At 43.2% G+C, this 22,803-nt stretch overlaps 1 protein-coding gene across 1 annotated transcript in view; it reads left to right on the top strand.

The window, feature by feature from the left end:
* cltcl1 (clathrin, heavy chain-like 1) overlaps positions 1–20,809 on the top strand; it is a 29,948-nt gene extending 9,139 nt beyond the window's left edge. The window contains 26 exon segments of the mRNA XM_042337273.1: positions 362–562; positions 723–875; positions 1,546–1,668; positions 3,112–3,249; positions 3,686–3,850; positions 4,174–4,354; positions 4,842–5,005; positions 5,213–5,338; positions 5,804–5,946; positions 6,179–6,413; positions 6,860–6,982; positions 7,689–7,834; positions 8,235–8,418; positions 9,214–9,352; positions 9,355–9,405; positions 10,008–10,165; positions 11,094–11,258; positions 11,546–11,653; positions 12,214–12,381; positions 13,140–13,289; positions 13,902–14,033; positions 14,151–14,261; positions 15,090–15,260; positions 15,766–15,987; positions 18,235–18,310; positions 19,556–20,809. Coding sequence (XP_042193207.1) covers positions 362–562; positions 723–875; positions 1,546–1,668; positions 3,112–3,249; positions 3,686–3,850; positions 4,174–4,354; positions 4,842–5,005; positions 5,213–5,338; positions 5,804–5,946; positions 6,179–6,413; positions 6,860–6,982; positions 7,689–7,834; positions 8,235–8,418; positions 9,214–9,352; positions 9,355–9,405; positions 10,008–10,165; positions 11,094–11,258; positions 11,546–11,653; positions 12,214–12,381; positions 13,140–13,289; positions 13,902–14,033; positions 14,151–14,261; positions 15,090–15,260; positions 15,766–15,987; positions 18,235–18,310; positions 19,556–19,665 — 3,843 coding nt within the window. The 3' untranslated portion in view covers positions 19,666–20,809.
* The last annotated feature ends 1,994 nt before the right edge of the window (positions 20,810–22,803 follow it).

The raw sequence follows: 22,803 nt of genomic DNA, 5'->3' as shown, positions 1-22,803 counted from the left end.
TGTTTCAAGTGGAATGTGTTTGCTCCGAAGGTCAACTTTGCTGTGTAAAATGAGGAGAAACCAGTTTGCCCATTGCTTGCTAGAATGGGATAGATATTGTAATTTGACTGCCAAAATGGATCCTTTTGAAAGGTATAGGCTACATGTCTGCAGTGAACAGTACATTTCATGTACTTGAATGCTGTGATGGTGCACTGTGCAAGTGTGAGCTTGGTGGCAAAGCATAGGATGTGAATAGCTTAGTTTTAAAAGAAACTAATGTAAAGTCTCCAGTGGGCTAATGTCTCCAATATCACAGGGAATTGGTTTCTGAACTGGGATTACCATGCAGCTATTAAACATGCTGCTGTTTTAACTATAGGGTATTCTGCGTACTCCTGACACAATCAGGAAATTCCAGACTGTGCCAGCCCAGCCAGGGCAAGCTTCCCCTCTGCTGCAGTATTTCGGAATTCTCCTTGATCAGGGACAGCTGAACAAGTTCGAATCGCTGGAGCTCTGCCGGCCAGTCCTGCAACAGGGCCGCAAGCAACTGCTGGAAAAGTGGCTGAAAGAAGATAAGGTAACTTCCCCTGACCGAGATTTGGATAGATTTAACTACTTTATAAAATTTGGTGTAAAATTGACAAAGCACCATTTTTTTGTGGCATTTCATAATGGGTCTGTGCTGTTTTCTGCCCAGCTTGGTGGTGTCTCATACAGTCTTGCTCCCTTTTCTCTAGTTGGAGTGTTCAGAAGAGCTTGGAGACCTGGTGAAGACCGCAGACCCTACCCTGGCTTTAAGTGTCTATCTTCGAGCCAATGTGCCAAACAAGGTCATACAATGCTTTGCAGAGACTGGACAATTCCAGAAAATTGTTCTTTATGCAAAGAAGGTATGTGTCTTCAACTGTAATAATAATAATATTCCTTGCATTTGATGTAGCGCCTTATCATGTCATTGAGACGTTTCAAGGTGCTTCACAGAATATACGGACTATGCAGTATTCAAACTTTAACTCTCTGGGTGCGAGTGTCTTGTTCATTAGATGTACAATTTGCTTCCAATGGGCATTTCAGAAGCTGCTAAAAATGTAATTTTACATTAAGTAGCCTGAATGTTGCCTTTCACTGTCTAACTTTCCCTTAGTCCCAGAACTGTGGTGCCCGCAAATGAAGTAGTTTTTTTTTATTTACACTTCTGCACTTTTATACTAGTTAAAGGTTGAATCCATCTTCTGTACAAATAAAGCAAGATAGATAACAAGGCAATAGATTGACTTTTTGAATAGGTTCCACGGTTTGACCTAACAGGTTATGTACCCAAAAAAAGGGAGTTGTGTACATAAAGCTTTGAGGGAGTGGTCAGGTCACTTCCACCAGAATAGAGGAAGGAAGCAGTTGCCAATTTAGAGGTCCTGGAATCATGTTTTTGGGGATCAAGTGATTAGAATGCAACCTGATTTCAAAGCTGCTATATCAAATTAATGTGCTGAAACCATCAACTTCACACTGACTTTATAGCGAAGACCTGAACTTTGTGTATTGGTGCTTTTCCTGGTGTAGGTTGGTTACACTCCAGACTGGGTCTTTCTCCTGAGAAATGTCATGCGGGTCAGCCCAGACCAAGGGCTCCAATTTGCTCAGATGCTTGTTCAGGACGATGAGCCTCTCGCTAACATCAATCAGGTCAGTAAACCTACCTAGGTTCACCTTGTGTTGGGTATTCTCAATTCAAAACCTGCTCAAATGTACAGTGTTGACTTCTGTGCGTTTGTTATGCTGAGATTGGGATTTGAGGATGTGGTGTTGCTGAGTCATTCCTGACTCATTGATTTCCTTCCAGGTGTGCCTTTGAGCCAGGGATTTTCTTGGACTCGGCTCAGTATTGCCTGTGAAGTGTGGGTGGAATAGACAATCTGGAAAATTAATCTTTCGCTCCCAGCTAGTCTGAAATAGAAATTCGATTGACTGTCTGACTGAACTTGCGTTTTTTTTTCACTCTGTATTGAGCTAATTTCTCTTCAGATTCCTTAGCCTCTTTGCTCAGAATTTTTTCAAAAAATCCTTTCAAATGTTAAAGAAAAATAGAAGTGGTTGGTACACTCAGCGGGTCAGGCAGCATCTATGGAGAAAGGAAAGCGAGTCAACGTTTCGGGTCCACGACCCTTTGTCAGAACTGGGGCATGTTGGGAGGGAGAGGCTTTTAAGGGCTAACAGGGGGAGGCAGGGCAAGAAAGACAAAGGAGAAAATGAGTTAGAGGACAGGGGTTGATAGGTTAAAGCAGTGTTAATGGTGGAACACAAAGTTGGGGGGGTTGTGCAACAAAACAGGGGGGTAGAGGTGTTAACAATGCAAAACAAAGTGGGGGAAAAACAAAATAGGCAGACCAGAGAGAGAAAAGGTATGTCTGGGACCCAGGTGATGTGATGGTCACAGAAGAGGGGGAGAGGGAAGGTGAGCTCTTATGGTCTGAAATTGTTGAAATCGATATCGAGGCCAGAGGGCTGTAAGGTCCCCAGCAGATAAATGAGGTGTTGTTCCTCAAGCTTGCACTGTGGCTCATTGAAACAGCATAGGAGACCATGGATGAAGAGGTCAGAGTGAGAGAGTTGAAGTGGCTTTAAAATGTTAAACTAATTTCTGAGCTGACTTTATGCATTGTTATCTTGATATTAAAACTATTCAGGATGGTTCTAGCCTGAATTTGTGTTATTGTTTGTACAATTATGACTGCAAATCCCGCTGAGCTGTTCAGTTATATAAAATGCTTGACTTGGTTGTACTCGAGTTACAGAGGCGCTAGAGAGGGGAGGCAATGTAGGAATTCAATTAAACCAAACTGCCCTATCTTGCTTTCTCGGAACTACGCAAAGCTCAAATGCTTAGTGGTAGGAATGGTAATGTTTGCTTCAAAATAACTTTTTTTAAAAAAACACAATGTTTAGTAATTGTACAGCAATTAGGTTTTGTGCATGTTTCTTAGAGGAATTGACTTTTGCCATGAATTAGAAACTGGCTTCAACCAATGTTAACGCCTAGTGTGAGCTGAAAGTTGATAGTTAACAGTGTGGAAATGGAGAAATGGTACAAATTCCAGAGATTAAATGTCTTAGGTTTTTTTTATACAGATTGTGGATGTTTTTATGGAGAACAACCTAATCCAACAATGCACGTCTTTCCTGTTGGACGCATTGAAAAATAACAGGCCATCGGAGGGCCACCTGCAGACTCGTCTCCTTGAAATGAATCTGATTCATGCACCCCAGGTAGGAGTGTTACTGGTGTACACTAACAACTTGCTGTGCCACTGAATTATACAGGAATAGTCGTGGCTTGGAGGGATGTTTTTAGTAAGTGGTGTGTGTATTTGTATTGGTCCTAAAATATCAATTGAAATCCAGTGGGATAATCAAATATTGGGGGGGACCATTAATATTGTCTTAGTGACATAATGGCCTTGGTGCATCAAGCAGGTCACAGCTACACAATTTGAAGGCCAAACAACAAAAGACACTTTTAAATGTCTTCCAAGTCTTAACTCATTGAAAAACAGAGTGTCTAGCTTGACTATTCGTTTGGATTACCTATATTTGTACAGCTGTTCTACCTGACCTGTAAAGGAATGGTATGTGTGTAGCTCCTGTTGGCTATTTTGAAACACTTCCACTACTCGAATGTGTTCCAATACAATTTATTTTTCAGGTCGCTGATGCAATCCTTGGGAACCAGATGTTCACCCACTATGACCGTGCCCACATTGCACAGCTGTGTGAGAAGGCAGGCCTACTGCAGAGGGCTCTAGAGCACTACACTGATCTGTACGACATTAAGCGAGCAGTTGTCCACACTCACCTTCTGAACCCTGAGGTACGACGTGAGTGAAGTCCTGGGTTTTTGATTTTTGCCTTCTCTTTCTCTAGTTCGTCAGGTTCGTCTGTTTCTCTCTAAGTTTCGTCTGTTAACTGAACTGGCAACAAAAGGCAGTAGTCCAAGATTATTGCCATTATTGTAGACATCGGGATTGCATTCTTTCATAAAGAAATCTGTTTGAAATTGGAAGTGCTAGCTTTGTTTGTGACAATGAAGGATGTGTTTTATATTAGCTTGGAGAGATCATGTGACTTCAGTCGTTCTCTTAAGAGATGTCCATTGAAGTTGACTTATTTTGTCTTTGTCTTTTTTTCCCCCAGTGGCTTGTGAACTTTTTTGGTGCCTTATCAGTGGAGGATTCTCTAGAGTGCCTGCGTGCTATGTTGTCCTCTAATATTCGCCAGAATTTGCAGCTCTGTGTGCAGGTAGCATCCAAGTACCATGAACAGCTTGGCACCCAATCCTTGGTAGAGCTTTTTGAGTCCTTCAAGAGCTATGAAGGTAAGACTTTGGCGCAGGAAAGCTGAGTGAGAAATTGCCATTGAGCTGGATTGTTCACCCTTGTCTATATTGCCCAGAACGTGACCTTATGGCCGCATGATTGTTCCATCATTGCAAGTTCCCTCAACTAAAGCTTATTTTAAGGTGGGTACAGAAATTCACAGCCAGGATCAATTGAAGCAGACAATATCAGTGATTTAAGAGGAAACTTGATGCATGAATGAGGCAGAAGGGGATGAGAGAGGCATAGGAGGGGTGAAGGCTAAACACTGGTATGGAATAGTTGGGCCAAACGCCCAGTTTTGTTGTTGTACAATCTGATACCATGAGAGAAGATTATCGTTTGTTTACTGGTGGAAAGACTAATACTGCTCTAAAATAAGAGTCCAGATGCACATTTAGAATAATGAACAGTTAAGCTGTGATGTTTGAATGCTGATATGTTGTTAGCTTCTCTCTCTCTCTCTCTCTCCATCCCCCCAATTAGGGCTCTTCTATTTTCTCGGATCCATTGTGAACTTCAGCCAGGAACCGGATGTTCACTTTAAGTACATTCAGGCTGCCTGCAAGACAGGGCAGATCAAGGAGGTTGAGCGTATATGTCGTGAGAGCAACTGCTACGATTCGGACCGTGTGAAGAACTTCTTAAAGGTATTTAAAATGGCTGTTTCCTCAACGCGTTGAGGGGCTGGTGGTTGTTTGCTTCACTGTATCTGTTAATGTGTCTCTTCGTCTGAATCTGATTTCATCGTACACTGCTTTGTTAATGAAAACTTCCCGTGAGGCGTGAAACTGGATTGGTAATGAGACAGGGTGCAAAATGCAGTGGCTGATATACTGTTTTTTTTCCCTTGACAGGAAGCCAAGTTGACAGATCAGCTCCCGCTGATCATTGTGTGCGACCGATTCGACTTTGTCCACGACCTGGTTCTGTATCTCTATCGCAACAACCTGCAGAAGTACATTGAGATCTATGTTCAGAAGGTGAATGCAACTGTCTAAATGTACTTCGAGGATAAAGGCAAAGAGAAGGGAATTTTTCTCTCTCTCCCAATGGCCTGGTCAACAAGCCCCCAGGATAAAATTGGTCATTCACTTTCCCTGAGCAAGCTGATTGGAGGTAACATGGTAACATTCTCTGAAGCTGCATGGAATGTGTTAACCCATCCAGATCTGAATTCTCCAGCTGTAGCACTCCTGTGGCACAGTTAAAGACTGTGAGACATTGTACTTTTTACTGGGGCAAAATTGTCCTGCCATGGATGGTGAGCTAAATAAATAGCAATAAACTGAATAGTATTCTCCCTACAAAATTCTCGGGTCAAAACACCTACTGAGTGACGGGTGAAGCTCTTGAAAAGGAAGAGGGGGCTGATTAGCTTCAGTGCTGTTTTGTTTATCATGGTTTGATCATCTGACGGTGCTCACTGTAAATCTCCTTGTGTCCAGGTGAACCCAAGCCGACTGCCAGTGGTGATCGGTGGCCTGCTCGATGTGGACTGCTCAGAAGATGTCATTAAAAACCTCATCACTGTTGTCCGCGGGCAGTTTTCCACTGATGAACTAGTGGCTGAAGTGGAGAAGAGAAACAGGTCAGCAGCTTTACATTGCTGCTTTTAGTAGGAGGATAAACACAGACATCTGGTGCAGGTTACACTCCTCAAGGCTATTAATGATCAGATATTGTGAAAGGTCCTGGGAAATGTAAATTTATATTACAGTGCTAAGGTCCTAGTGTGTGTATATATTGGGTGCTTGTGCTATAGTGCTCCGAGATGCCTCCTCGCATGAAAAGTGCTGTATAAATGTAAGTTGCTGTTACAGGTTAAAGCTGCTGCTCCCGTGGTTGGAAGCCAGAATTCACGAAGGTTGTGAGGAGCCTGCTACCCACAATGCTTTGGCTAAGATCTACATCGACAGCAACAACAACCCTGAACGCTTCCTACGTGACAACCCTTTCTATGACAGCCGTGTGGTCGGTAAATACTGTGAGAAGAGAGACCCGCACTTGGCCTGTGTTGCTTACGAAAGGGGTCAGTGCGACCTGGAGCTTATCATGGTTTGTGCCTTTTATTTATTGGTTTGCCTTAGGTTAGATTGAAGATTATATTCAGACTGTATTGAATGAAGGCTAAGTGCTAACAAGTTAGTTCATGCCGTGATTAAGGTATGAGGGGAACCTCTGACAATCTTATTCCCCAGTATGAGATTGCTTTTAGGCAGTTTTATGAATTGGCATTGTTAACATTGAATTATAAGGTTGTCTGTTTTACCATGGAGTTCTGAAAGGTAAAACCTGAACAGAACATCTTGTTCAGTAAAACTCTTTTGTTCAAATATAAATGCTTCTTAACAAAGCTTTGAACAATTGGGCAGGATAACTTGTATAGTACCAGTGGATCGAATGGAAAAAGTGTGTGTGCAATATCTAATGTAGAATGTCTGCTCTTTATTTTACATTGTATACCACCACCTTGTTAAAGGAATGGCATTTCCTATCTCTAGGTTTGCAATGAAAATTCTCTCTTCAAAAGTGAGGCTCGATATCTTGTGCGGAGGAAGGATCCAGACCTTTGGGCTAGCGTCCTGGAAGAGAACAATCCCTACAGGCGCCAACTGATTGACCAGGTATTCTCCTTTGTATGTTTCAAGGTTACATTATAGTCGTACAACACTTTCTTTGCGCAAGTCAAATTCAGGTCGGGGATATTCATTCATTCATTCCTGGACTGAGATTGGCTTCCATTCAGCTTGTTCCATTAGGTTAAACTAGCGGTATATTGCAAGCCCTACACATGCAACCAAGCTAGCAGTCTGCCACTGGTTAATGTGGGCCTTTCAATATTTGGCTTGCTTTTGCATTGGCTTCCACGTGTTAAATATACTATTGGCTTACCTTGCATTTGATATATCGCCTTATCATGTCGTCAGTTTGTCTCAGAGCACTTCAGAATCTACACTTAAGTGAATTGACTACATTTTGTGGGCGAAACGCAAAATAGTGTGTACTACGTGTTAAGTATTTAGAATTGCAGTGGCATTAACTTGTTCCTTAAATACTGATTAAAATGAGTCATCAGTTTGCCCCCAAGGACAATTTCCCAGCTTAGCTGGAAAAGTTTCTCAGCATTGGGTTTGGAAGAACTATCCATTGTCTGGTTTCTTTTTCACCAATGCCTTCACTTTATAGCACAGGTAGGAATAGGAGCTTGGCAATTGTAGACTGTGGGGTCTTTTAATTATCTCTTGAAATGCTGTTCGTGCTGCATGTGTATTTGCACTAACACCTCCTGTGAAAGGCGCTCAATAAATGGAATCTTGTTGTTGTTGTTAGGTTGTACAGACGGCACTGTCAGAGACACAGGATCCAGAGGAAGTGTCTGTTACCGTGAAGGCGTTTATGACTGCAGACCTGCCAAATGAGCTGATTGAACTGCTGGAGAAGATAGTGTTGGACAACAATGTGTTTAGTGAGCACAGGTAGGAAACCTGGTGCGTAGATTTGGGTTGCCCAGGCTTGATAATTTCTTTTCCCCCCATTTGCAGAAAGTAGATATAATATTAAGCTATGTAGAATTTGCTATTAAAGTTAAAGCAGTCCGCTTATAATAATAACAATCCTTGCATTTAATATAGTCTTATCACATCCGTGAGACGTCTCAAATGCACTTCACAGGATATATTTTAAAGTGAATTGACTGTTTTGTGGGCAAAATGTTGTGTTAAAGATAGGTGATAAATGGAGAAAGCAGGAAGCTATAACTAAAAATTGTACATGATACTGAAATTACCCCCGTGCACACAACATTTCAAGATAGTTAACAGTCAGGACTAATCTTGTTTTGTTTAGAGGTGTTAAGATCTTCTCTCTGCTGTACAGGAACCTGCAGAACCTCCTGATTCTCACAGCTATTAAAGCAGATCGTACCCGTGTTATGGAGTATATCAATCGCCTGGACAACTACGATGCCCCTGATATTGCCAACATCGCCATTAGTAACGAACTCTTCGAAGAGGCCTTCGCAATCTTCCGAAAGTTTGACGTGAATACCTCCGCAGTGCAGGTGAGCGAGACCGCATAGGTATTCCTGGCATTCTTTATTGATCAGCAAGCCTATTATATAGCCGGGGAAAGGATAGAATTGGGCTGTGGAAGCATAAAAATGGCCAAAAGTGCACTGGCCAGCAAATCCGCCTGGATTTGTTTAATAAAGCTGACTCGTATTTAGATATTTTCCCATTTAACCTAAACTTTCTTTCAATGGATGTTATTGTTAATTGCACAAATTGAAGGTGGTTGAGAACCCCCCCCCCCCAACTGCAAGTTTATCTACCTCCACTTTAAACGGCTACTGTAACTTGCTTGAGAATTTGTGCCAGGAAGGGATGAGCGCTTCATGCAAAATCTGCCTTAGTCAGCACTCTGTTCATCTCTGCAAGAGCCTGACTTTGATGAGGAGAAAAAATGCAATGTGTAAGGAGTTTGGCTGCCATCCAGGAATTCAGAATGAGACTCCTATAATCCAGGGGCTCCCTCTGCTTGAGAAATGAATTCATTTTAATTTGCTTTTGTCCTGGTTGGGGGGGTGGACGGGGGGAGAGAAATCTTAGAATTGGCAACCAATTAGGGAGAGAAATCAAATTGTTTAAGTGCCCATACATTCTAGGTGACCTGCAAGATTGATTGTATTGACCTTGTTTACTGATCTCCACACTTGCATGTTCTAATACTGCTTGCATACAATTGGCTTTTCCTGAAATCCAGGTTCAACTGGATTCCAACTTTCAGAATGAATAGTGATTCAAAAATGCAGTGTATGTTCAATTACTCGCTGACTCTCTTCGCTTGGCGTCTTTAGGTTTTGATTGAGCACATTGGGAACCTCGATCGTGCCTATGAGTTTGCAGAGCGTTGCAATGAGCCAGCTGTGTGGAGTCAACTAGCCAGGGCACAGCTGCAGAAGGACATGGTGAAAGAGGCCATTGACTCCTACATCAAGCTGATGACCCGTCCGCCTACATGGAGGTTGTCAAAGCAGCCAACAAGAACAGTGAGTACTACCCCCTGCAGTTTGGGCTGAGAATATGAGAACTAGGAATTTTACTTAGCACTTTCTCCTGGTTATCCTGGTCAACAATCACCCATATTTATATCTAAAAAAAGGCAATCCTTTCTCGGCTGTTTATGGGATGTTGGTGTGGGTAAATTGGCTGTCACGTTTGCCGAAGAAATAGGCAGTACATGCTGTGGAGTGCTTTGGGACGTCCTCCTGATTTGAAAGGCGCTACACCAAATGCAAGGAATATTATCACTTATTTCTTGAGATGTGAAAGTGCTTAAAAATGGGATCAAGTATTGAATTTTGATTCTTAATGTACCCTAATCTCCTGATTTAGTCTATCGACATGAGAATCTAGGCTTCCTTCCTTTTCTTTCTTTCTCCCTCTCTCTCATCCCCTGCTTAATTGTTTGTCTTCTCCATACACTTTTTGCATACATACACTTTATTTCAAAATGCTTGAAATAGATCAGGCTTCCAAGCCTTCGCCATTAAATTTACAATCGTTCTTTGACCCTGAATGACTTGCTGGGAGTTAATTCATGTGTAATGTTTTTTGAGTGAACTGGACATGCGTATTTTGACTCTTCCAGATAACTGGGAGGATCTGGTGAAGTTTCTGCAAATGGCTAGAAAGAAAGCCAAGGAATCCTACGTGGAGACTGAGCTGATATTTGCTTTGGCGAAAACTAACCGTCTCTCTGAACTGGAGGAGTTTGTTAATGGGCCCAACAATGCCCACATTCAGCAAGTAATAACTCACACTTCATTACTTTCAGCTTCCCTTTTTAATATCATGCCAGGCTGTTGTCCTGCGGTTACAAAGGAGTAGCCTTATCCCACAGTGAGCCCTGTTTAAATCTGCGGTCAGTGCCTTGGGACGTCCTCCCGACGTGAAAGGCGCTCTATCAATGTAATTTTGTTGTTGTTAATTAATAAAATACCAGGCTGTGGCCCCTGTTCCACAAAGGTTCAAGAAGTGTGTGAACTCTGACCTGCATTATAACGGGGCGAACTAAAGCATGTCTGTGAGGTTGCTGCTAATGTCACTTCCTTCGTGGTGTCAACAGCGCAGGAAGCCGACCAGTCAGTGTCCGCTGTACCAAAGTGCATTGTAACTGGGTTGGTTTGCACGTTGGTGATAGCCTGACAAATATTCCCGAGTCCCCAATAGGTGTAACTTACACTTGCTTGGATAACTTGGTCTTTTAAATTTAAGACTTAATTCTGTTGTAGTTTCTGTACCTGGTGGCACGGACATTTTAAATGGAGCAGCGATGCTGTTAAATTCTGTTCTCTTTTGGTGTTAAGCCAGAGAGTAAGAGGTTAAAGTAAACTCTCTTGCTCAGCTCTTTGACGTTTGTGTTCTAGTTGTGCTGTGTAACTGGGTGGCTGAGAATGTGATTCACTTTGATCGTCTAAAAAATGTTTTAAAGTGTTGATGGTGTATCGAACATCTGTTAATGCTGCTGCTTTGTGGGATCTATTACATTTAGTTGTGGGTTTATCTGGCACTGATGCTTAAAAGGTCACCATAACAGACCAACCTGACCCCATGTAATTGAATGTAGATCTTCGGTTCTTCTATAGTTATTAGGTTCTTGGGTGTAATGTCATTATGTTGCAGTGATTGCTGGTCTGTGGATTTTTAATTGGTTTCAATCACTTGCCTTGTTAAGGTTGGTGATCGCTGCTATGAGGATGGCATGTACGACGCAGCCAAGCTGCTTTACAACAACGTCTCCAACTTTGCCCGTCTGGCCTCCACTCTGGTCCACCTGGGAGAGTATCAGGCCGCTGTGGACAGTGCTCGCAAAGCCAATAGCACCAGGACTTGGAAAGAGGTAAGAGGGGGCAGGCAGGACTGGGTGGAACCAGGAGCAACCTGTGATAACCTACACTGTTCAGCCTTTAATCCGCAAACACTTAAAATATCCATAAATAGTTCTGGTGGGCATCAGTTTGTGAATAACATGTTATACTGGTAATGATCGGTGACCTAGTTGCTCACTTGGTTTAAACTAAATGTCTTTCAACCTGGACATATAAATATGGCTAGCCATGTCAGAAACTTGTCAGCTTGTTTAATTGCCAGTTTAACTAACTCTCATGCCGCGCTCCCTCTCTCCAGGTCTGTTTTGCGTGTGTAGACGGCCAGGAATTCCGCCTGGCCCAGTTATGTGGCCTGCACATCGTCATCCATGCAGATGAGCTGGAGGAGCTGATCAGTTACTACCAGGTAATGCCCTTCTTCAGTGCTGTATACTCCAAGTTATCTCACTTGCCTTACGATAGAAATTGAGGGCCTCTATACTGATATTAGTGCTGCATGCCTTTGCAGTGGGAGTTTTTTCTTCAGGTTGCCAGGAAAGCTAGTAGAAACCAAAACATTGGGACTCGGTTTAAAAAGTGTCTTGATGGTGGGGTTGGGGGTCAATAGAGTGGGTGTCTGGAGGGATGAGATCAGATGGGCTGAAGGGCCTTTATCCAGACAGACCTTGTGAAGAAATTAGCTTAATGCGCCTAAAAGAATTCTACTATTAAAGCGCAGTTGATGAGCGTTAGGTGTATGATTGGTGGTAGGTATCATGGAAATCAGACTGAATGACCTTCTCTCATTCCTGATCTTTCTTCTGTACTTAGAGGCAATACTGGCTGGACCGACTGTAATTGTCCCTTTATGTAGCAGGATTCATTGTGTTCAGTCTCTGAATATGAAGAAATAAAGGCAGGAAAGGCTTGCGTAATGGTGTGTATCCACAATACGGTTTTCAATACTTAGCTGAATTTCCTTACTAGGATCGTGGCTACTTTGAGGAGCTGATCTCTCTGCTGGAGGCAGCATTGGGCTTGGAGCGGGCTCACATGGGAATGTTCACGGAGCTGGCCATCCTGTACTCTAAGTTTAAGCCTCAGAAGATGAGAGAGCACTTGGAACTCTTCTGGTCCAGAGTCAACATTCCCAAGGTATTTGAATGCATTTCGCTGTCTTCCTGGATGTCTTAAATGTCTGAGGTGCTATCTCCATTTGTCTGTCTCTGTCTGTATATCCTAGACAAAAAAACCTTTGACTTGTTTAAGACTGTCTTGAAATACTAGGAGATTGATTGGCTTTGCAGTACTTGAGGTGTCAGCAGATTTAGCCACTTATATTGTTGCAGAGATGGAGGGTTATAAATTGTGCTTTGAGACTAACCTCATCATGGGTTTATACGGTAGTGTCACTGTCCTTATGTAAGGGATTTAGCAGTTTGTTTGTATAAATGTTGAGATCTTACCGTTTGACCAAAGCTGAATTCAGGGAAACTTGTGTGCGTTTGAAAAGTGCCAAATGAGACAAACTCTGTATTTTTTTAATTTCTGGTTTGGGGTGAGGAATGACCCTGTGAGTGTACAGTTAATATATTCGTCAGTGAAGGAATAGTAGACTCGAAGTTTGATGCAATTCCGAGACTTCTAATGAAATTATAAAAATAATTAAACTGCTGAGCACAATTGGCTGCCGCGTTCCGCCCACAAAATACAGTTACTACACTTTACAATATATATTCTGTGAAGCGCTTTGAACGTCTCAGTGATGTGATAATGCAAATTCAAGTGTTATTTGCAGATGTGACACTTGTGTAACTGGGTGTGTTATCGTTCTTGATACAGGAATCTGTGTTTAATTGAAATTGATGTTGTTAACTGCTGGGCACAATGTTGACTCTGCCTTTTTGCTCCAGGTCCTGCGGGCTGCAGAGCAAGCCCATCTGTGGGCTGAGCTAGTCTTTCTGTATGAGAAATATGAGGAGTACGACAATGCAATCATCACTATGATGAGTCACCCAACAGACGCTTGGAAGGAAGGACAATTCAAGGACATTATTGCAAAGGTAATTGCTAATTGTTAGTCAGCACATGAATTTGCTAGCGCTCATGACATCAACTGTTACTCTTCCAAATCATTTCTGTGCTGGAATCTGTTTTCATTTTAACAATCGAACTTGACGAGCAGTTACAATGATTGTGTAGTGACTAAATGTTCTATCTAAATGTGGCTAACGCGTTTACCTTGTGTCAGCCTGACTCAGTTGTTAATACTCGATTTTAGGTTCAATCCCCACATCCAGACGGGAGTCATAATCTAAACAGACGTTTCAATGCAATGCTGGACATATACCTCATTTTTGGAGGTGCCTTCCTTCAGATGAGATGTTAAACTGAGGTCGGGTCTGCCTGTTCAAGCGTACATTAAAGATCCCAAAGCATTATTGGAAAAGAGAAGGGAGTTCCTCTCCTGGTGTCCGGGCTAACAACCCCCCAATAAAATCAGTTTCTCAATCCATAGCTGTTCATAGGGCATTCCTGACTGCCATCTTTGCCCACAAAACAGTCACTCCACTTTTCAGTACATCCTGTGAGGTGTTTTGGGATCTCCTAACATGAAAGGTGCTATACTCGATGTAAGTGTTATTGCTAATAGCTGTCTCTTCTCTTCCTGCCAGGTGGCAAATGTAGAGTTGTATTACAAAGCTCTGCAGTTCTATTTAGACTTCAAGCCGTTGTTGATCAACGATCTCTTGATGGTCTTGTCACCACGTCTGGACCATACCAGGGCAGTCACGTTTTTCAGTAAGGTGAGAATATATTGTACCTAAGACACGATGATGACATTGTGAAATGATATGTTCAGTGCATCAGTTGATGGCGTCAGTGTGATATACTTGCTTGGTAATCCCATTTTTGATTTACAGGCAAATCAGTTGCAGCACATTAAACCATACTTGCGTTCAGTCCAGAGTCACAACAACAAATCTGTGAACGAAGCTCTCAACAACCTACTGACCGAAGAGGAAGATTACCAGGTAATGGTGTAGTAATCATTGTGTAAATGAGAGATTTGTACCTGCCCATCTAATACTAACTATGAGTCCAGATGCTTATCTCCCCTCCCCCATTGCATTTATATAGCGCCCTTCATGTGGGGAAGCGTCTCGGAGCGCTTAACCGTGGCAGAGCTTGGCACCGAGTTGGGGGTTGGGGTTAGAATGGGAGTAAGCTAACTTTATGTACGTACCCACATTTCACAGTTGTCTATTGAGGATGTTGACATAGGGACAGCTCGCCAGATGATCCTTCCGTGAATAAGCGTATTTAACAAGGCAACCTCAGTGTGTCATCACTGCTAGACCCCATAGCCAGTGTTTTAAAGGTGTTTTGACTTGTCAGTATTAATTGGCTTTCTAATGCTGCCTCTCAGCAGGGCCTGTCTATCATTTCTTAGCTGGACACTTTTCTGCACTCAACCTCACATACTGTGGAGGATATAAATTTGGCATAGCTTGTTTTACTGTAGGCAGCAGTTTGTATCAAGCTAAGATCTAAAATGTAAGTTTATTGTTCTGAGCTAAGGTAGATGTGAATCCTGATTCCCAGATTACATTGTGTAACCAGTGGTGAAAGATTTTGTAACGTTTTGAATGAATGGCTGCCCTCTACCTCACTCAGTCAGAACTGAGCTGGTATTCAATCTGCACCATTGCGGAGGTGGTAAATATCTGTTGTGATGTTTGATAAACATTACAGCAAAGGATGTTGCTAATCACACTCTTCAGTGACTCATGTTGTGATTCACTGATGCATTTTCTGGTGGATAAATTTGATATTTAAATCTTTTTTTCTCTAAAACGCAGGGCTTGCGAACGTCCATCGATGCCTACGATAACTTTGACAACATTAGCTTAGCCCAGCGCCTGGAGAAGCACGAATTGATTGAATTCAGGCGCATTGCCGCTTACCTCTACAAAGGCAACAATCGCTGGAAACAAAGCGTGGAGCTGTGCAAGAAAGACCGTCTGTACAAGGCAAGTTTATTTTCACTAATGAGTCACACCATTTGATTCTCGCCCCTCCTGAATACCCACCCTATCATCCCAATAAAATTCCTGCCTTTCTACCGTCCTCTTGCTAACCTGGTCTAGCCGTTAGTTACCCTCTCTAGAGATTCTTATTGGTATTGGCTTTAAAACTTCCTCATACCTCCAAACCTGTGTTCACACCTCTCTTCCCACACTCCCCCCCCCCCCCCGCCATCTAGTTCCAGATTGCAGTAACGCTTATGTTTTGTCCCTTGGAGTATAGTAAATATAGAATTGTTATGATCTGGAATGCAGAGCCTGAAAGGGTGGTGGAAACGGATTCGATAATAGTTTTCAAAAGGGTAGTGGATAGGTATTTAGAAAGGAAAAAACTGCAGGGCTAGTTGTTAGCTCTTTCAAAGAGCCGGCACGATGGGCCGAATGGCCTCTTTCTATGCTATAAGATTGTATGAAATATAACTGAGTAATCAAATGGCTTACTGCACTGCAGGACGCCATGCAATACGCAGCCGAATCCAAGGACACCGAGCTCTCGGAGAAACTGCTGCAGTGGTTCCTGGAAGAGGAGAAACGCGAGTGCTTTGCCTCCTGCCTGTTCACCTGCTACGACATGTTACGGCCAGATGTGGTTCTGGAGCTCTCTTGGAGGCACAACATCATGGACTTTGCAATGCCTTACTTTATTCAAGTCATGAGGGAATACCTTACCAAAGTAAGTGGGTTGGAAATATTCCAATTCTCGTCTGCTTAAGTCTGCATTGTTTAAATCGTTCTTGATGTTCAACCATAAAGGGCTTTAAGTTAACGAGATTTTTGAATGATCATGTTGCCATCAGTTGTTGGTGGAAGGTGGGGTAGAGGAAAACCTTTAAATCTACATTCTCTTTACACTTGCTCTTTAGAAACTGGTGTAGTTATGATATATTTACCATTTGCTAATGGATGCATCTCTAGGGCAAAGATAGATTGCAGCCCACTTGCCTCTAGTCAGAGTCAGCCAGCTGTCTTAGCCCTAGTTTCATCAGTACCACAGCTCAAATGCAGAGTGAATTAGTGCAGAGGAAATAACAAAGGCTGGAGGTTGGATCTTCACTCACACTGATTAATTGTAATTATTATTAACGCTGAACACCACAGATGGGGAGGGGTATTCCAAAGTTATTAGTCTTTAGCCAATGCTAGTGAGCTGAAGTACTTCAATCAAAGACAGCTTTTTTTTAAGGAAAAAAATCCATGTCAAACCATGTGTAAGCCTGGCTTGTCCCGCCCGCAAGGCTTCAGTGGGAGGTTGATGGACTGATGGATTGGCATTTGGGGTTCACGATTGCTGTTCTCAGTGTGTGCCCATGGTGGCTGTAGGGGAGAGCTTGTGGCCATGTGAACTGATCAAACCAGCAAGACACAACGCTATTTGGGTTTGAACTCTTCAGTAAACAATGATCAGAAGTCAGTGTGGAGTTTAATGCCCACGGAGAATACTTCAATGCTACAGCGACTTCTATTGGCTGCCTTTTAACAAGTCCCAGTAATAATAGATAAAATAATTCTTGCATTTGATATAGCGCCTTATCGTGTCATTGAGACAACAACAAAATTACATTTGAATAGCCCCTTTCACGTCGGGAGGATGTCCCACGTCCCAAAGCGCTTCAGAGAATATACTGGCAAGTGTAGTGACTGTATTTTGTGGGCAAAACCAGGCAACCAATTGCGCACAGCAGTGTCCCACAAACAGTCGGGGATTGAGTGACACAGGCATGGATGACCCTATAGAATAAGTGACACTTGTGTAGCAGTCACACGTTTGAAGTTTTACATTAATTTATTTTCCCAAAACAAAAAATTTTAAAAGTTAACTCAAACTCTGCATGGAATCGTGACTTCTGTGTTTTTACAAATTCCTGTGACACACTGTGCACCTTGCCGCAGGTCTGAAGTTTCACTCTGAATTTTCTTACAGGTTGATCAATTAATGGAAAAGGTGACAAATCTGCTCTTTCTAACATAGTCTAAACTCCCTCTGGAGCTCTGAATCCTCGCACTCAGTGCAGAGGGAGATTAACCCGGTGATGATGCCTGTAACTAGTGTAGTTATTGGTTAATCTCTAGATTTGATGGGCCTTTTTAGTCTAGTTTTAACCGCTTGCTTGTCTTGATTGCTAACTAACTAGCCCAGTTCTACTTAACGAGATTAAACGCATTTAAACCTGATAACTTCTCATCGTGTGTTTCAGAAAGGAATATTAACAAAATGTCTTGTTACTAAACTGACTTGCCAGCTGTAAGATAACACTCCCTATAGATGTGATCACATACATGACTTGCATCTAAAAGCTTCCTCTGGTACAATAGAACAGTGCATTTTGGCTCTTGTATGTGAGAGGCTCAGGGTGGAAACTGCCCTCGGGGGCAGAGCTTTTCTTACTGGTATATGCTGCTTCACAGCCTCCGTTCAGTTCATTACCCCAATAGGCAACAAACTTGAGTACCATTAGCAAATAGGTTAGCTGTTCTTGAAACATCAAACAATCTGGCTGGCTTTCTTTGCAGAATCCTGCTTACTGTGTGTGAGTGTGCGTACATCACAACACTTATGCTGGTTGCAGTTTTGACGATTTTCCTAGCTTTTGCCAATTGCTTGTATTTTTATTGTTGTTCAGAGCTCAAGACCAGTACATTGCATATTGGGTATCTAACACTATTAGTAGTCCTTCCAAGTGTCTTTCGTTCCACTTCAGTATATTGGGGTTATTTAGTACTGTACAATGATCAAACATAGATAAATGTCCTGAATGTACAGATTGAAAATATTCTTTCAAATGGAGTAGTTTTAATCAGCAATGAGATAATGGTTGGCACGTTGAGGTGTGGCCCCAGCTTTTTTAAAAAAATGGCAATCTTCAATTTTTTTAAAATTTTGTCCATCACGATATTTTCATGCATTTACTTTAAACCTTAGGTGGACAAACTCGACGCTTCAGATTCTTTACGGAAGGAGGAAGAACAAGTGACGGAACCAGCCCCACTTGTATTTGGTAGGTTCCCTTAGTTCAGCCACAACTGGACTCGTGTTGGTGTAGGAAGTCGAGGTGCCAGGGTGGTGCTGGGTTTGGGAAAATGGAAGTGCACTTGGGTCCATTTCCCAGTTATAATAAATAATGATAATCCTCGCATTTGATATAGTGCCTTATCACGTCGAGGAGATGTCTCAAAGCGCTTCACAGGATATACTGTAAAATGGATTGTGTTGCCAGCCCTATAGTTTACAAGCATGGGCGTGTGAATCACTGACTACAACATTCATTGTTTGCCCAGGGACCAAAGTGGACTCGCGGAGGCCAGGTGTTCCATTTCCCTTCACCATAGCCACTACTTTACATTGTCAGCCTTGCTCCAGAGACGCCATGGAAATGGCCTTTTTAAAGGCTCTTCTAGCAATACAATTTTTTAAAAAAAAGTCCTGTGTTGATCTAAAGTGTTGGATAATACCCTGAATGAAGTCCTCAGAACACAAACTGGCCACAAGCCAGACTCTCCCTGATATAGGATCAATCCGTTCTCATTGAAAGTGCCCAATTCCATGTTGGGTTCCCATTCCATTCCTGAGGTCCCTGGGCTCAAGATGGCTGAGTTCAGGTCAGATCCTGGTGACTGTGGCCCTTGAGATGGGGAGAGAGGGGTTAGGGGGAGAGAATAAGCCAGGAGTTTCTTCCCCCACCCAGGATCACTGGGTACTGGATAGATGAGTCTCTGTAATGCTCTGTGGTTCAATAGACTGCCAATGCTTTCCATCCGAGTGCACGTCAGGTAGTGGTGTGTGGGGTACCAGTGGCAGTTAGTCTCTGCGGAGCAATATCCCACATGAGTCATCTGTCTTTTGAAGGGGAAAATTAGGAGATGGAAAGCTGGACATCTTGAGCAGCAGATTTATTCAACCAGTAAGTTGGAAATATGCTGCACGTCTGAAGCGTTTTAAGACTCTGTAGCTTCGGTAGGTTCTAGTTGTGTGTAAACTAATGTCTTCACTCACACAATCCACGTTAGTGTACGTCAGCTTCTGTCTTTCTCTGTTGGGACTTAGTGGCGTATTGAGCTGAAATAACTCGTCGTGCATGTTCTATAGACTTGAACATGCATGTTTCTCAGCAGTTGATCTAACAAACCTAATCAGTGTCGTTCTTTCTTTCTTTGGTTCATGAGTGTTTGGGGGCATTAATCTGAAACGTTAAACTGTTATTTTCTCTCTTTCTTGTGTGTTGTGCGTGACTTTCTGATTCCAGGTCAGCAGTTGATGTTGACGGCAGGCACCACTCCAGTTCCCCCTCAACCCGGTTATGCGTATGGTTACACCCCTGGTTACCCCCAGCCTGCCTATGGCTATAACATGTAGATGTCATCAGTCTTCAGCAATACCCTTGCTTTATTACCCTCTTCCCCCACCGCTCCCCAATTCCCTCCTCCCAAGTCTTCATGGAATTGTATGCCCTCTCCGTATAGCTGAACACTCCCTCCCTCCCTCCCTCCCTCTGCCGCATGAAGATTTATAAAGGACTTCTTGTTGCTGTTATTTATTATTACATTGTTACATTTCAACTTTCAGAGTGTGTAGCTTTTTTTAATTGTATTTAGGAAAGTTTAAAAAGGCACTGACTTGAGTTAGATGAAGACTAGTATTATTAACTGGTTTATCGAATTTGGTAAATTTTTTCCGCTAGATCGAGCCGCCTTTATAAAGTCGGCAGCTCTTTAGTGCAATGTACGGACTGTGTAATGTACAGTTTAACCTTAGTTTAACACACGATAATGATACGAATAAAAAAAGGTAGCGTTTAAATATTGCCTGTGGAGTTTGACCTTACTGAAGGAGGTGCTGCGTTACTGCTGGTATCTGCATGTGTTGCCAAATTATTCTTATGGAACGCGAACGATGGAGGTTGGAAGGAGCACACACAAACATTGCTTTATTGGCACAGCACTGAACTTGGGTCTGGGCTCCTCACACAACAAAAGGGTTGGGTTTCTATCAGAGGGAACTTTCATGTGAATTGCACCCTGAAATGTCAAAGTGGGTGTATGTGTATGTGTGCCACTATTCGATTTAATAGCCACCATTTTATGTACCTAATGTAAAATTTATGATAAGTTTAAAATCATGCATATTGGGTCTGATAAGACTGTAAACCGAATGTCAGTCATCGATGTGTGGTTGAAGTCTTTGTGTATTTTTTTTCTTCGATCTTGAACAAGGCACATCTGGCTGTTCGACTGTCGTCAAGCAGGGTTTAGTGGGGCTGCTGGGGACCACGTAACGATTGAGTGAGCGTGGGGTTAGTCTGATAACAAACAAGGATGGTCATGCAGGTGGCAAAGAGTTGAGAGGAAATTGTGCTGTTTATAATGGATAAATCTTATATGGAAGGTATTGTTAATGCTATGACTGTACAAGTTCACTAATGGATGTGCATTTGACTTCCCCTTGCTACCCACACATGTCATGCCATCGGAAGGATAAATAAAGTTTACAGTTCTCATTACCGTCCTTGTTCAGTAATTCATTGCCTAGTGCGTTCTTTGTATAAATGGAGGTACTGACTATTCCTGGGACACGAGATTCAATGGATTCTGGAGTGGAGTCCTGGCTGTTAAACCGAGGTCCCATCTGTCGGATGACTGCCTGTCACGAGTTTTTCCGAGTGGCCTGGGTAAAGATGAATATAAAGTGGTTGTTCACTTTGTGCCTGTTTGTGGGACCTTACTGTGTGCAAATTTTGCAATTGACGAGTGTAAGGGCAGCACTTTGGGGATGTTTCAACATTTTATATTATAAATGCTGAGTCTAGTTCTAGATGCAGCAATATCAGGCAGCCAGGATACTGTGTGAACCCTACCCTTGGCGCTAACATTACTACCAGTCACACCTCCCTCCCCTCCGAGAGCAGCCTCCACTATCTAATCTCTGGAGGTGTGCTGATTGCTTTCAAGCCTCTCGAGCCGACTGCAACCAGCCACGATAGAGAACGGGATAAAGCTCTGATGTTTGACCTATGGACAATTGCTGTGTAAGTGACTTCAGCCAAGATAGCAGTTGATGGTCATATTGTTAGCCTTTAGACCAAAGAGAGAAGCTCAGCTCAAGTGATCATTATCTGCTTGAAACCAAACGTCAACTTATCCCAGGATGCCTCTGTGACCTCCATACAACAACAACAAGATTATATTTGTATAGCGCCTTTCACGTTGGGTGGACATCCCAAGGTGCTGGACAGAGTACAGCATTTCAGACCCGAGCTGGGTTTGGGGGGGGAAAGGGGGTTGGCAGGTGGCATGGTCGAAGAGGAGGGTCTTGAGTGACTTGAAGGAGGCTAAGGAGGGGGCAAGGCAGAGTGACTGGGGGATGGAATTCCACAGGTTGGAGGCAGAGTGGCTGAAGGCTCTGCAGACCTCTCTGCGCCCTCCGCTCGACAGGCTCCGGCCTGGTCCACATCCCCCTCCCGGCTGCCACACAGTTGGCTTCGGGCCTCTCAGCCTCTTTGCCTCCAACCTTTGCAACTGTATTCCACAGTGCCTTTGCCTGCCCCCTCCCTTGCATCCTTCAAGGTCCGTCTCAAGACCCTCTTCGATGGCGCCTTTGGCCACATTCCTACCCCCAGTTTTTAGGTGGTTAGACATGAGCAGTTACCCCAACACACATTATGGGGTCCCCAAGCCTTGGCTCTTGCCAACCTGCACCTAAGACTTTCCGGAATTAGGTAAGCAGGGTGCGTCCCTCCGGAGAGAGAGGGAGCGCATTCCATTCCAACAATCTCTAGGATTTCCATGTGTAGGTGGGATGCAGGGAATTCTCAGCTTGGTTTAGAGACTCCTAAGCAACGGGGATGGGTTTCCGCTTATGTCGAGGACATCCAGTTGATCACAAAAACATTCAGCAGATTCAGTGTTCACAACACGAGGGGGCAGTCCAACCCGGCTTCTGCATTCCAGCTTCAAGTGTCCTCCGCCGGGGAGTCGGGTTGACTCCAACTGAATGATAATCACCAGGATTCTGCTGCTCCTGGAGGTAAGTTCATTTCTGCCCCGTGTCGGGTTCCTCCTGACGCGTTTCTTCCCCTTAATTCCAGAGGGATATTGGGATATAGATATAGTTGTCTCATGTTTGCAATGCCTTTGCTGTTCATATAATGGTCCAGGAGATGGCAGTGCTGTTAGCAAAGAGGTCAACACTGCATGTGGCCTTTTGGAGATCTTACAATCTTAATCCTTATGTTTGATGTTGTTTCTGCCTCAAAGCGCTTCACAGGGAGATATCGTCAACTACAGTGACTCTGTGTTTGTGGACAAATACAGCTGCCAATCTTGTCCCAAACTGATGTGATTCCCTCAAAGAAAGCAACTGATGTCCCATTGTATTGAAGGACTGAAGTGATTATTGCTGAGTGCCTACGTGAACTCTTTTCTTGAAATGACTTTTCTCCCCCCACCCCCTCCGAGATACTGTGTTAGTCTCCCCATTGCAGAGTTGATCTGTGTC

Source organism: Callorhinchus milii, unplaced genomic scaffold (genome assembly GCF_018977255.1).
Source record: "Callorhinchus milii isolate IMCB2004 unplaced genomic scaffold, IMCB_Cmil_1.0 Scaffold8, whole genome shotgun sequence".
NCBI classification, from domain to species: Eukaryota; Metazoa; Chordata; class Chondrichthyes; order Chimaeriformes; family Callorhinchidae; genus Callorhinchus; species Callorhinchus milii.
Note: the sequence above shows the minus strand (reverse complement) of the source record. Positions and strands in the feature narration are given on the sequence as shown.